Genomic DNA, 14,641 nt, shown 5'->3' on the forward strand with positions numbered 1-14,641 from the left:
AGTATTTCAAAGAGAAGGAGATTTTAATTTTGATAAATTAATTGAAATTTATCTTTTTTTTTCTTTTGTGGTCCCTTTTTTGGTCTCTCCTAAGGTTGTAAAGAAATTCTATGCTTCTAGAAGTTACATAGTTTAAGATTTTACATCTAAGTATGTGATCTATTTGGAATCAATTTTTGTATATAGCGAGAGGTAAGGGTTGGATTTGTTTTTCCTTTAAGGATATCCAGTTGTTTCAGTTCAATTTGTTGAAAAGAGTATCTTTTCCGTATTGAATTACCTTGACCCTTTTGTTGAATAGTAATTAACCATATATGTATGTGTGTATTTCTAAACTATTTTGTTTCATTGTCTATCCTTACACCAATATCACATAATCTTGATTACTACAGCTTTATAGTGTATTTTAGAATCATGTAGTATAAATCCTCTAGATTTGCTCTTTTAAAAATTTTATGGGCTATTTTAATACATAAAATTATGTAGTGTAAATACTCCAGATTTGTTATTTTAAAGAATTTTTTGGGCTATTTTAGTACCTTTGCATTTTCATATAAATTTCACTATCAGTTTGTAATTTCTACAAAACAATCTGCTTGGATTTTTTTTTTTTGGGGGGGGTGTTGAGGATGGAGTCTTACTCTGTTGCCCAGGCTGGAGTGCAGTGGCATGATCTCAGCTCACTGCAACCTCTGCATCTCCGGTTCAAGTGATTCTCCTGCCTCAGCCTCCTGAGAGGCTGGGATTACAGGCACGTGCAACTATGCCTGGCTAATTTTTGTACTTTTAGTAGAGATGGGGTTTCACCATATTAGCCAGGCTGGTCTGAAACTCCTGACCTCAGGGTGATCCGCCTGCCTCAGCCTCCCAAAGTGCTGGGATTACAGGTATGAGTCATTGCACCTGACCTCTGCTTGGATTTTTGAATGAGACTACATTGACTATATAGTTTAATTTGGGGAGAATTGACATCTTAACAATATTGAGTCTTCTCATCCATGAACATGGTATATTTATCCATTTATTTAGGTCTTCTTTAATTTCTTTCAGCAATATTTGCTAGTTTTTAGTGTACAGATCTTATATTTTGTTAAAGGTGCTCCTAAATGATATTATATGCTATTATAGTGTTTAAAAATTTTAATATTCTACTTGTTTATTGGTACTCTATGAACACTCTGCAACCTTGCTAAATTCACTTATTAGTTTTTATGGTTTTTTTGTAAGTTTCTTAAGATTTTCTGTATACCTGATTATGCTCTCTGCAAATAATTTTTATTTTTTCTTTCTAATTTGTATGCGTTTCTTTTTCCTTCCTTCCTTCTTTCCTTCCTTCCTCCCCTCTCTCCACCCCTCTCTCTCTTTCTCCATCCTTCCCTTCCTTCTTTCCTTCCTTCCTTTCTCTTTCTTTCTTTTTCTGCTCTTTTCCTTTTCTCTCTCTCTTCCCCTTCTTTCCTTTCTCCCTTTTTTTTCTTTCTATCCTTCTCTTTTTTTTTTTCACTGCTTAATATCTCCACTTGAATAGAAGTGCTGAGAGTGGACGTCCTTGTTCTTTCTCCCAATCTTTGGGGAGAGTATTTGGGCTGTCACCATTAAATTATTATGTTAACTGTAGGTTTTTCATAGATTTTTTTTTTTTTTACCAGATTGAGGAAATTACTGTCTGTTCTTAGTTTGCTGAGAGCTTTAATCATGAATGTCAATTTTGGTCAAATGCATTTTCTCTTTCTATTGAGATGATTATATGATTTCTTCCCTTCATTCTGTTAATATGGTAAATTACATTGATTTTCTTGGCAATGTTATGCCTTTTATGCCTATTTTTTGTATTCCCTGTCCCCCACCATTTCATCTTTCTGTGCTTCACACTGAATCTTTTTTCTGACATGTCTTCCTGTTCTCAAATTCTTTAGCCTCCTAACTATGTTTTTAATTTTGGTTATTATATATCTTTTCTTTCTAAAGTTTTGTAGCCTTTGACCGACATTCCCCAAATTCTGTCCCCCTATTATATTTTTCACTTCTAGAATTTCCATTTGGTCTATATGTATATGTGAGAGTGTGTGTGTGTGAAATGCAATCTTGCATTCTTGGGATGAACTCATCTTGCCGTGCTGTATTATATTGCTAGATTTAATTTTCTAAGTTAAGTGTTCAGGCTCCTACATTTATGAGAGATATTGTTTTAGTTTTATTTAATTATGATGTCTTCGTCTGGTTCCATTTACAGAGTAATACTGACCTCATAAAATGAGTTGGAAAATGTTTTTTCTCTTCGAATTTCTGGAAGAGTTTGTGTAAGATTTGTATTATTTATTCTTTCAATGATTAATAGAATTTACTGGTGAAGCCATATGGACTTGGGGTTTCTTTGAGGGAAATGTTTTATGTTGTGAATGTAATTTTAGTAGTTATGGGTTTTTTTTTTAACTTTTATTGAGTTATAGTTTTAATTTGTGTGTTTTAAGGAATGTGAGCATCTCATCCAAGTTTTCAAATTTATTAGCATGTCTGTAGGATCTGTAGTAATGTTCTACCTTTTGTTCCTGATACTGGTAATTCATGAATTTTCAATTTTTTTTTTTGTCCGTCAGGATGCTGGGGCTTATCAATTTTTTGGGACTTTTCACAGAACCAGTTTTTGATTTTATTGATTTTATCTATTGATTTTCTGATTTCAATTTCATTGATTTCTTTTCTTTATTGTTTTCTTCCTCCTACTGAGTTTTGTTCTTTTTCTATCTTCTTAAGGTAGATGCATAAACCTTTTATTTTAGATCTTTAATATTTTCTTATATAATAATTTTTAGCTATAAATTTCCATTTAATCATTGCTTTAGTTGCTTCCCAGAAATTCATTATATATGTTATGCTTTTATTGTATTTCAGTACAGGATATTTTCTAAAGTTTCGTCTTTCATTCATGGATTGTTTAGAAGTGTGCTTTTTAATGTGTAAATATTTGGTAATTTTTCAGATACTTTTGTGTTATTGGTTTCTAGTTTAATTCTATTGTGGCCAGAGAATATACTGTATGATGTAGTTGCATCTAAATTTTTGAGACTTAGTTTATGGACCAGAACACCTATCTTGATAAATGTTGCATGTGTACTTTAAAACAATGTGTATTCCGCAGTGGTTGAGTGGAGATTTCTAACATTATACATTAGGTTAAGTTGTTTGAGAGTGTTTTCAAGTCTTATATGTTTGCTGATTTTCTGTCTGCTTGTTTTTATCAGTTACTGAGAGAGGATTATGGAAACTTACAACTTCAGTTATGCTTCTTTCAATTCTCTCACCTTACTAAGGGTACAAATATTTATGGTTTTTATGTTTTCTGGGTTAATTGATCCTTTCATCATTGTAAAATTGCCTTGGTTTTTCCAGTAATATTCTTTGTTCTGAAATCTACTTCTCTGATGTTAATATAGACACTCCAGCTTTCTTATAATTTCAATTATGGTATAACAATTATGCCATAATTGCATAGTGTAATTTTTCTGTTTACTTCTAGCTTATCTGAGCCTTTATATTTTAGATATGTTTTTCACAGGCAGCATATAATTGGGTCATGGGTTTTAAAAAAAACTTAAATCCTATTTGACAATCTTTGCCTTTTACACCATTTACATTAGTAAAATTATTGTTTAGACCATTGGCATTTAATGTAATTTCTGGTATGAATTGAAGCCTATCATGATACACTTGTATGACTGAAGCCTATCGTGTTATACTTGTTTTATATTTGTCCCATCTGTTTCTTTTTTTTCTTTTTGATATCTTGCCTTTTTTGAATTAATTATTTTTAGTGTTACATTTTATTTCTGTATTGTATTGTTAGCTATACCACCTTTAAAAAATTGCTCTTGGGTTTATAATATGCACTTTTAACTTCACAGTCTACCTCAAATTATATATATCAGTTTACATATAATGTAAGTCCTTTTTATATTTTAATTTTACCCCTCCTGTCCTTTTTGTTATTGTTACCAAACATCATACTTCTATATATATTATTGGCCTCTATTCATTATTATTATTTTTGTTTTAAATAATCAACTATCTTTTCACAACATATTAATATGAGTAAAAAAGCCTTCTGTGGTTATTCAGCATACTTACCATGTCCAACACACTTTATGCCTTTGTGTAAATTTGAGCTACTATCTGGTATCATTTTCCTTTAGCCCGAACAACTTCCTTTAACATTTCTTGTAGTGGAGCTCAGCTGGAAATGAATTCTCTTATTTTGTGTTTGTCTTCAAATAGTCTTTATTTCATACTCATTTTTGAAGGATATTTTCACTGCGTATAGAATTCTAGGTTGACAGTTTTTTTCTTTCAGCCTATTAAAGATGTCGTTCCATTGTCCTCTGGCTTGCATTGTTTCTGATGAGAAATCAGCGATCATTCTTATCTTTGTTCCCCTGTAAGTAATGTGTCTTTTTTTTTCCCTCCTGGCTGCTTTTAAGATTTTCTCCTTATTGGTTTTCATCAATTTGTTTATAATGAATTTTGGTGTTATTTTCTTTGCTTTTATCTTGCCTAGGATTCATTGAGCTTCTTGGATTTGTGGATTGTTTTCATCAGACTTGAAAATTTTTAGCCATTGTCTCTTCAAATATTTCCTCCTTTTATTTCTTTTGTGCTTTAAATCACATGTACTTGGAGCAATCATAAAAATTTGGCTTTATACTAAGTAAAATATATGTAAGGTAAAACTGCCTGAAATTTTCCCACAGTTCACTGTATCTCTATTTTTCTTCCATTATTTCAGTTTGGGTAGTTTTGTTATGTCTCCTAATTCACTGATATTTTCTTCTGCGTTGTCTATTCTTTTATTAAGCCCATTCAGTGAGTTTTTCAAGTTGTATTTCTGATTTTTAAAGTCACATTTAATTTTTAAATTATATCTCCCATCTCTATCCTCATTATGCCTATCTTCATGCTTGCCTTTGCCAATGTTTATGATAACTATTGTAAAGTTCTTCTTTGCCAACTACTTCATCTCCACAATTTCTGGGTTTGTTTCTGTTGATCTGTTTTCCCCCTGGTTATGAGTGACATTTTACCCCTTTTTCAAATATCAAATAATTTTGACTGGATGCTGGATTTCATGATTGTTACATTATTGAGTGTCTGAATTTTGCTGTCTTCCATTACAGCATGTTGAAGTTTGTTTTGGCAATCAAGTTACTTGTGGATTAGTCTGACCATTTCAAGGCTTATTCTTAGGTTTTGTTAGAGTGGGCCTAGAGTAACTTTTTCTCTAATGTTAGTTTAGCCCTATTACTAAGATATGACCCTCCTAAAGTTTCTATGATTCCTCCAAGTATTTAGTGATTTCCCTCTACTCTGACTGGTTGGACCTTGAATATCTTCCAGCCCTGTACAAGCTCCAGGAATTGTTTAGCTCACAGAACCCTCACAGTTTTTCTCTATCCAGCCTCATGGAGTTTTACCTTACATACATTTTACTTAGTATAAAGCCAAAGACGCAAAAGGACTCCTATTTAGATTTCTGGATCTCTTTCTTTGCATAGTTCCCTCTTCCTTCATACTCTATTCATCAAATTTCAGCCACCTGGCCTCTCTAAACTCCAGTTTTTGTCCCCTCAACTAAAAACAAGACCATACTACTCTGCTTATCTTTCCCCTTCTCAGGCCAAGGTCTGGAAATTACTGTCAGGAAGAAAGCCAGGGTGATTGTGGGGCTCACTGCATTATTTCTCTTCTCTCAAGGATCACTGTCTTGTACTACGTGGAGACCAGTTTCTGAAAATAGTGTTTCAAATATATATTTTTTAGTTTTCTAGTTGTTTATGGTGGGAAGCAAGTCTAATACCAATTTTTCTATCATACTTGAAAGGATAATTCTTGTCTGCTGTGTTTTTATGCTATGTTTTTTGTTATTATTTTTGAATGGTGATCTATTATGACTATATTTGCCACAAGATAAGGTATGCTGATTGTCCTTATATCAAAATCAATTGTAGTGCTTTCCCCAATTAGAAATACCTGTGTTCTATCCTCAAACATTTTGATTCAGAAGATCTAACATGGGTTCCAGACATTATATTTTTAAAATCTTGACAGTTGATTTTTGATACATAGCAAAACTTAAGATCACTGTTCTAGTAAGTTTAAATCCAATGTGGCTTTTATGAACTTAAATAGATTGTCCTACAACCTGTTCTTAACACAGCAACACTCAGTAAAAATGGAATGCAAAATTAAAGCAGTAGGACCTCCTGGATATCTCCATTATCCACAAAAAAGCATTTATTTCTGGCAGAATAGAAGTCTTTAGAGCCCTAAGTACTGTGACTGGTGCACACTTCAATTTGTTTTGCCTGTGCCATGGCAGTTGTTATATGTTTTGAATATTAATTCTGCCCATAAGTGTCATGAACGTCTGTAAAGCAATCTGCAGACATTCTCATAATACACTGATTTGGAGATGGTTAGCAGATTTTATCTTGTGTGCCAATTTTGTTTTGATTAGTGGTGACTTCTTGGAGCACAGTGATAAGAAGGATCCTAAGGCCAGTTCTGGACTCAGCAGGAAGGAATGCTGTAATGGGTTAGTGATGTCTGTCATGAGTTTGGGATCAGAAGAATGCAGCACGTGTTCCAAGTTTTTGCCGTTCATGTGCTGGTTAAAGGCAGCCTTTTCCTCTATGTTTCTCTAATTGTACAAGAAAATTGTTGCAACTCTTTATATTCAGCTTGACTTTACCATATATGGGAAACTAATCTCATAGTTATGAAGTGCCTATACCCAAATTATTTCTTCATCAATCTGTTCATGTACTCATTCATTTCTTCTTTGTTGTGCTCTAAAAATATGATCAAAATGATACTATCTTATTATAGTAGTGGTCTCTGGTCTGTATTTCTTGTCTTCTTTTCAAATAAATACACCTGTCGTATATTTTTAAATCTCAGTGGTTCTGGTAACTATATTTCCATGAATCCCCAACTAGACACATAATCTTATACATGGTCCAACAATGGGATAGACAGTTTGAAGCTGGGAAGCTCCTAGGTAGAAAATTTTCTAAAGTGTTTGGAACATAAATTAGCTCAGATCATTAATAATATATATTTTTGAACTATAATTGAATATGTAATTAAGTAAGAATATCTTCTCATCTGCAAATTCCCACATATTAAGAATAGGCCAACATAGTCCTATGAGTTTAAAATATGACACTTTAGAAAAATGTCCTACTTTCAAGCATATAAACCCCTTACATGTTTTTAATGATGGAATATTGTTAGCTAAGTGCTTTGGGCTACAGAATCATCCAGATGATAACTACTGGTTCTGATTCTCAGTCTGACTTATTACAGGTCACTTGTTTCTTTTCCTCATTCTGTGTGTATACTGAGCTTAGGAGTTGGGTATTAGCAGACTAGCAGAGATTTAACTGGGTATTAGCAGACTAGCAGAGGTTTAGTAGGTGGGTCACGTGTAAGAGAGAGATGCATTTCATTTGGGCAAGAAATTCATCTTTCCAGTCTCCATGTTTGATGGCGATGGGATAGGAAATGGAATGGTAGAGGACGCCTTACTATTCATTTCAGTTGTTATCAATTTAAAATGCTTACTGGTGCCAACAATCTAGGATGTTTAGCATAATATACAATCATGAAAAGAGCAGAATGTCAAGCACCAAGAGATATAGATTCTAGTCCTAGCTTATCATATACTAACTCTGTGACCATATCAAGCTACTTAACCTTGCTAACTTTAATTTATTCTTATATGAAATGCGATTAATAATCTGCTGTACCTACCCTACAGAGTTGTTGGAGGATCAAATGAAACCATGGTTGTAAAAACCTTTGAAAACTTATTAATGGCATACCATTGTGGTACTGTACATGCCATCTTATATTGGCTTATCTCTTATCCTAGGAAAGTGGATGGAGTTGTATATCTTTGCTTGTCTTTTAAATTTTTTATAGATTAAAAGGATGATTCTGTTAGAAAGCTTTCTGATGATGGTTCTATTTAGAAAAAAGAAAATAGTAAAGTATCTGTTTTTACTAGGGCATGAATAATTTCAATGAGAAGTATTCATCAGCTGTGCTTTACTTTACAGCTTGGAATCCCATCCACTGCCAGCACATTGAATGCCACAATGCAATTAACAAACCAGCTGTGAAGGTACTGTTTTATTAGACCTGGTGCCATACTGTATTGTCAGTGGTCAAATTGCTGAATGAAGTGGAGTAGATTGCATCCTTCTCTGTAAAGCAGAGGCATGTGCTCTGTAGTAATTCCAAGTACCTCCATATTCAATCTGATTGTACTTTGGCAGACTGGTCAAGAGAGAGCAATGAATAGCATTGTCTGCAGTTTTGGCTATGTGTTCCTAGCCAAGTGCTATGTAGCACTGAGCTAATTATCAGAAAGATCCTAGTAAAATGCTTACATGGTCCTTAACTGGTTTCTATTTCAGCTAATGAACTCAGGGAAATGTATTTTCTCTCTGTTTTCATGTGTATGCTACAAATCACGTGTGCTTATGCAAATTCAGGAGTGGTAGGACAAAAAGATAAAATTGTTAATTTTTAGCTCATATTACAAATATGACTTAACTGAAATGACTGAAAGGTATCTGGACAGCATATACATGGAAAGTTACATTAAAGGTAAGGAAACAGTGGTTTACAGAGTCAAGTCATTTTCCTAAGGTTGCCAGTTAGAACAGAACTGGAGACAGAACCAGGTATCTGGACTCCTAACCTTATTGTCCTTCTACCGCACCAAACTGGTTCTGTCCTATTATAACCCTGAATCTTGAAAGTTGAATGTGAAGAAAAATAATCACACCTTTTAAGAAAATTATTTGTGTTATATTTATTGGATATAAAATATTTGGCTGGATGAATCTGTGTCTGGATTTGCAAGGTATAATTTTTATATTAGGAGGAGTAGGAGTTACCTGAAGTTATCAGAGTTCACAGTTACTTTGGAGAACCAGGTGTCCTGCGGGTTTGCTTCTTTTGTTTTATAGATAGCCTGTAGAAACCAAATACTAATAGAAAACTAACACCATCTCTTTATAGAAACAAAGTAGGAAAGGTGAAATGAGATCCAATAAATATAAAAGAAACCAGAAATGTGTTTCATGAACCAAAACTGGCAGAGGAGTGCCAGTAATAGCACTGTCATCTAGACACATTATACTAACAAAGGATGGCCTTGTGTTATTATTTTTAATCTCTGCTTTTGTTGAAGGCAAATTGAATGGATTGATATTAAGAGCAGGTGACTGGCTGGGTGTGGTGGCTCAAGCCTGTAATCCCAGCACTTTCAGAGGCCGAGGTGGGTGGATTGCCTGAGGTCAGGAGTTTGAGCCCAGTCTGGCCAACATGGTGAAACCCTGTCTCTACTAAAAGTACCATAAAAATTAGCCGGGCTTGGTAGTGTGCGCCTGTAATCCCAGCTACTCGGGGAGGCTGAGGTAGGGGAACTGCTTGAACCAGGGAGGTGGAGGTTGCAGTGAGACGAGATTGCGCCACTTCACTCCAGCCTGGGCAACAGAGCAAGACTCCATCTCAAAAAAATAGCAGGTAATGATGACCCACACAATGGAAGTGTAGGCCCCTCCCATTCTACTGTGTGCACCCCATTATTGACCTTCAATAGACATTTGGGGTTCAGAGGTGCTCTTCTTTGGAGTGAGGATATTTTGAGCTACTCACATGTGAATTCATAGTTTGTTCATACAGTTCAGCTCGATTTTTCACAATGATGAGACTTTCATGGTTCCTTCTTATTATCCTTTTTTCTTCCTCCTGCCTAAGTTATAGCTCCTTCTTTTGGGTTACCCAGACATCAATAGGAAGGGGATCCTTTCTGTCTGGTTTCTGCAGTTATTTTTCCTTGATTTTATGTCAGGCTGCATTCTCAGGAGTCCTCTGATATCCTGGTTAGTAATGCTTTCTGGCCTCCTACTCACAGCATCATGAATTAGATTTTCTACTTCTTTTCTAGGCAAACAGCCCAGTCCATTCCACTGAGTTGGCCTCACTTTTCTTCCTGAAGCGAGTCAGCCATGATAGGTCACAAACCATCCACTTTCTGTCATTTTTTAAAAATAGAGGCAAAATTCACATAATAAACAATGAATTATTTTAAAGTGAATAATTCAGTGGCATTTAGTGTATTTACAATGTTTGCCAACACCACCTCTTTCTAGTCCCAAGACATTTTCATATCCCCCAAATCTTACTTTCTGAACTCCAGTTTCCTTAAAGACCCTCCTTTTCTATTTTCATTCTACACTTTGCAGAAAGGTAGCATTCTCATTAAGGCTTCCTGTTCTGGGGCCGTTTTTGCACTACAATAGGTCTGGCTCAGTATTGCTCTTCCTTTTCAGTGTGAGTCCGCCCAATCCACATCATCACCACATGACATGCAAATCAAGGGTATCCAACATCCAAATGCTTACAAAATAATGTTAAGCATAAAGTTATGCAATTTTATCGTATGATGTTTAAAAGTTTTAAAAAGTTTAAAGGTTACATATATTCATGGTAAAAAACAATCAGTAATACTTATCAGAGTGTTACTATGGATTGCATCAAGGTGGAGGGTTAATGTGTTAATTGAATTTTCTTTTTTCCCTTTCTCAGTTTTCCAAAGCGTCTACATTGGGCATATGTCATATTTATAAACAAAAAAAATCCACTTATTAATGTGACACACAGATATGAACACATTAGTGTGGATGTAAACCAACCTGTTCAGACTCGAACAAAACTCACTAGACCAACTACAGATCTGATAGGTCATGCTAAGTAAGTTATTTAAAAAGTCAGAGGTTGACTAGCTAATCTCTAGTGATTGTTTATAGTTTTAGCATCCTAGGAGCTTCTCCTTTTGAGTGGAATGGAAAAGTATCTTTACCTGGGAGAGGTGTCAATGACTCACTAAAAACGGGTAGAATAACTTATATGTAAGAGGAGCCCCACATGGGGGGCATGGGAAAGATTTGGGGAAAATTCATTAATCCCCACCAAAAGCCTAATAGCTCTGTGATAGTGAGCCGTACTGCTAAGCAAGAATGGTATACCAAATAGAAAAATATTATCTATTTTTGTTTTAATAGGCTGCAAAAAAGTACTTTTTAGGCAAAAGCCAAGAGTTGTAATAGGATTAAATATGAAAATATGTTGGAACTTAAATTTTATGATATCAAACTCTGCTTTTGGTTTTACTTGGTTCTACTTGAAGTCCACTTTATGAAATACTTTGAAGCTCAGATAATTATCTAAGGCAGGTTCTGGCAAACTGCGGCCCAGAGCCAAATCTGGCCTGCTGCCAGTTTTTGGAAATAAAGTTTTATTAGAACACAGCTATGTTAATTTTCTTACATATTTATTGTCTATGGCTGCTTTCATGCTCCAACAGCAGAATTGAGTAGTTGTGATAGAGACTATGGCCCACAAAGCCTAAAATATTTACAAAAAACGTTTGCCAATCTCTGATTTAACACACCCCAAAGTAGTTACTCATTACATCTAAGGAAGCATGAAACTTATGTGAGGAAAATTTTCACTCTGAGCCTTTGTCATCAGGGAATATATAGTTTACAAATGTTGATGGTAAATTGAGCAATTCTAACTAGATTCCTCAATCATTGAAATGTCTGCGTTTTCACTTTGAATTACAGGCTGTTTGGGTTATAAGTTTAGGTGATTTCCCCCCTTCAAATTTGTGAAACAGAATTCAAAATGGCTTTGGTAAATTATAGAAATTTAAATTTATGCAAAGTACAAAATGCAGTTAGTTATCTAGACTTTTTGTTCATTTGATTTAAAAGATCCAGATACTGAAATATTCTGATGATCAACTGTGAAATTAACACTTTGCATCTCTGTGCTTAGGTTGGTGAAACCCAGCTGTATCAACCAGTCCCAGCAAGGGCAAACAAATTATAGGTCATGTGTAGGAAAAAAAAAAAAAAAATACATGAAAAAGAAAGGTTGGATGATTGATACAGAACTAAGATTCCAGAGTAAGAGAAGTGAACCACTCAATGTTAGATTTAATGCCAACTTTTTTGAATAAGGTATGCCTTAAGAAGCAAAGTTCTCTACCACTAGCATTTTGGTATCAGTTATGATTCTGAAATCTTAATAATACATTTTCCTTTTCCTAATGACACACTACTGTTGTTTACCACTTTAAAGAAGGAATTAGTGTGAGTAATATACCGCCAATTTGAGCAGCAATTGAACAAGATGATATTTTGGATCTTTGTGGAATGAGAGTGAATTTCTTGACACTATTTATTACTTGAATTGCAAGTTAACAGGAGAAATGAAAAACCACGGCAGCCACATTTAAATCCTCAGGGTGGACTCATCAGCTAGTGCAGGGAGAAACATTTATCGGTAAAAAGGGTTTTACTAAAAATATTTATTCCACCTTGCTTGTGGAAAATCTGTCATTATTGAAGCCTTTGTGCTTAGAATATAGGGAATGTGATACCCAGGAACAGGAGAGTTCATTCTGTCTTTTCATGTGTTTCAGATGTGTATAGACCCTTCCCTGTCAGTAGCATTGGGTGATAAACCACCCCCGTTGTATCTCTGTGAAGAATGCAGCGAGAGGATTGCAGGGTAGGTATAAGGGTTCTTAAAGAAAAGGAAATAGGACAACAATAAGAAGATAAGAAAAACCATTTGGACTTAAATTAGTTACATTGCTAAAGTTTCTCACTAGCCTCTCTGATTTTTAAAGGTTAATTATTCTGATACTTAACATATAGCAAACTTTCATTGGGAACATTACAGCTTTGAAAAGTTGCAATATTTCTCTCTATGTGACATGAGAAGAAGGCAATTCCATTTAATAAATCAGCTCCAATTTTGGAGTAACCCTGTTAAAAAGGCCACAGAGAAAAACAGATGTAAAAGAAAACTGTGGTTTCCAAACATGACATACAAATTATATGGGTTCTTTTTGCTTGTTTGTTTCACAGAATCACACTCAGCTTTGTACAGATCATGCAGTATTTTGGTTGGCTTAATTAGCATCTGGAAAGTATCATTTAAAGATAACTGAATATGATGAAGTGCCTATAATTTATAATTTAGCTGGAATGCATTAGACATTTTAAGAATTTATTATGATAATGCTCTTAATTATACTTCCTTTCTATTAAAAGCCTTTCAGCAATAGTGTGCAGCTTATAAACATTCATGTGGAGGGAGAACATTTCAATGAAGCTCAAAAATGAATTTTGTTTTTTTCAATAGGGACCACAGTGAGTGGCTGATTGATGTTCTTCTGCCACAAGGTATGGTTTACTTAGGAAAGGATGAATAATGAGTAATCATGACTAATGACATAGTTGCTTTATCTCCTTTTGTACTATTTTATTTTACAAAGACAGTCACCAAAGTATTGTATGAATATTCATTGATACGAAGCATAATATCAATGCCTTGCTTATAATGTACCCACACATTTAATAATGAGGGAAGTAGTATCATCCCTACCAAAATTAAGGGTAGATATTGGAATTAGGATTCCATACGACTAAAGCCCTGCCAAATTATGTCTTCAGGGATCTTCTGTATCTGTAACAGGTGTTGTCAGTGATAAGTTCCTGCACCGAGTCTTATTAAGGAGAAGAAAAAGAATAAGGAACACCAGCTGGGAGAGAAATGAATAATTGGCCTTTTCCCTGCTACTATTACTAGTACCATATCGTGGGGGAGAAATCATTGAATGTCTCTGAGGCTCAGTTTCCTCATCAGTAAAATGGGGATAAAGTATATCTAACCCATCTCAGTGGAAAGACAAGATTGCAATGCTTCTTGTAGTTTGTCAGAGTTCTCAAAGCTATGCCCTATAAGTTGATAGGTCCCAGACAGAGCATTTCTCCACATACGGGAGAAGCAGCTATTCCAGCCACGTCATTGGAGGCTAAAATGACAAGGAAAGGTACTGACAAACACAGAGGAAAGATGAAAGGTGGAAAGAGCTGCAGGCATACTAAGTTTGAGTAGAGATCGGGGCACAGGAAGAACTCGATGGTGTATGACTTCAGATGTAGAAAATAAATGGATTCCCATCCTAGCTAACATTGTGAAACCCCGTCTCTACTAAAAATATAAAAAATTAGCCAGGCATGGTGGCACCTGCCTGTAATCCCAGCTACTCAGGAGGCTGAGGCAGGAGAATCGCTTGTAAAATGGAGCAATAATATCAGCCTTTATATCCTTCAAAGGCACATTTTGAAAATTTACATAAAAATATCTGTAGGTCAGGCGCAATGGCTCATGCCTGTAATCCCAGTACTTTGGGAAGTGGAGGCGTGCTGATGGCTTGAGCCTAGGAGTTTGAGACCGACCTGGGCAACATGGTGAAACTCTGTCTCTACTAAAAATACAAACAAACAAACAAAACATTTAGGAGGGCGGGAGAGAAAAAACAATTTAGCCAGGCATGGTGGCACGTGCCTGTAGTCCCAGCTACTTGAGAGTCTGATGTGGGAGGATCATTTAAGCCCAGGAGGTTGAGGCTGCAGTGAGCCGTGATCATGCCACTGCACTCCAGCCTAGGCGACAGAGAAAGACCTTGTCTTAAAAAAAACAAAAACAGGCCGGG

General features: G+C 35.1%; 1 protein-coding gene across 19 annotated transcripts in view; it reads left to right on the forward strand.

Moving 5' to 3' along the window:
• Positions 1-14,641, forward strand: part of UNC79 (unc-79 homolog, NALCN channel complex subunit) — a 280,888-nt gene that overhangs the window by 85,136 nt on the left and 181,111 nt on the right. For all 19 annotated transcript variants that reach the window (XM_054530438.2, XM_054530441.2, XM_024231534.3 and 16 more), the window contains 3 exons: positions 8,112-8,176; positions 12,557-12,645; positions 13,285-13,325. In XM_054530438.2, the coding sequence (XP_054386413.2) occupies positions 8,112-8,176; positions 12,557-12,645; positions 13,285-13,325 (195 nt within the window). The remainder of the gene's footprint in view (positions 1-8,111; positions 8,177-12,556; positions 12,646-13,284; positions 13,326-14,641) is intronic.

This window comes from Pongo abelii, chromosome 15, assembly GCF_028885655.2.
Source record: "Pongo abelii isolate AG06213 chromosome 15, NHGRI_mPonAbe1-v2.0_pri, whole genome shotgun sequence".
Lineage (NCBI taxonomy): Eukaryota > Metazoa > Chordata > Mammalia > Primates > Hominidae > Pongo > Pongo abelii.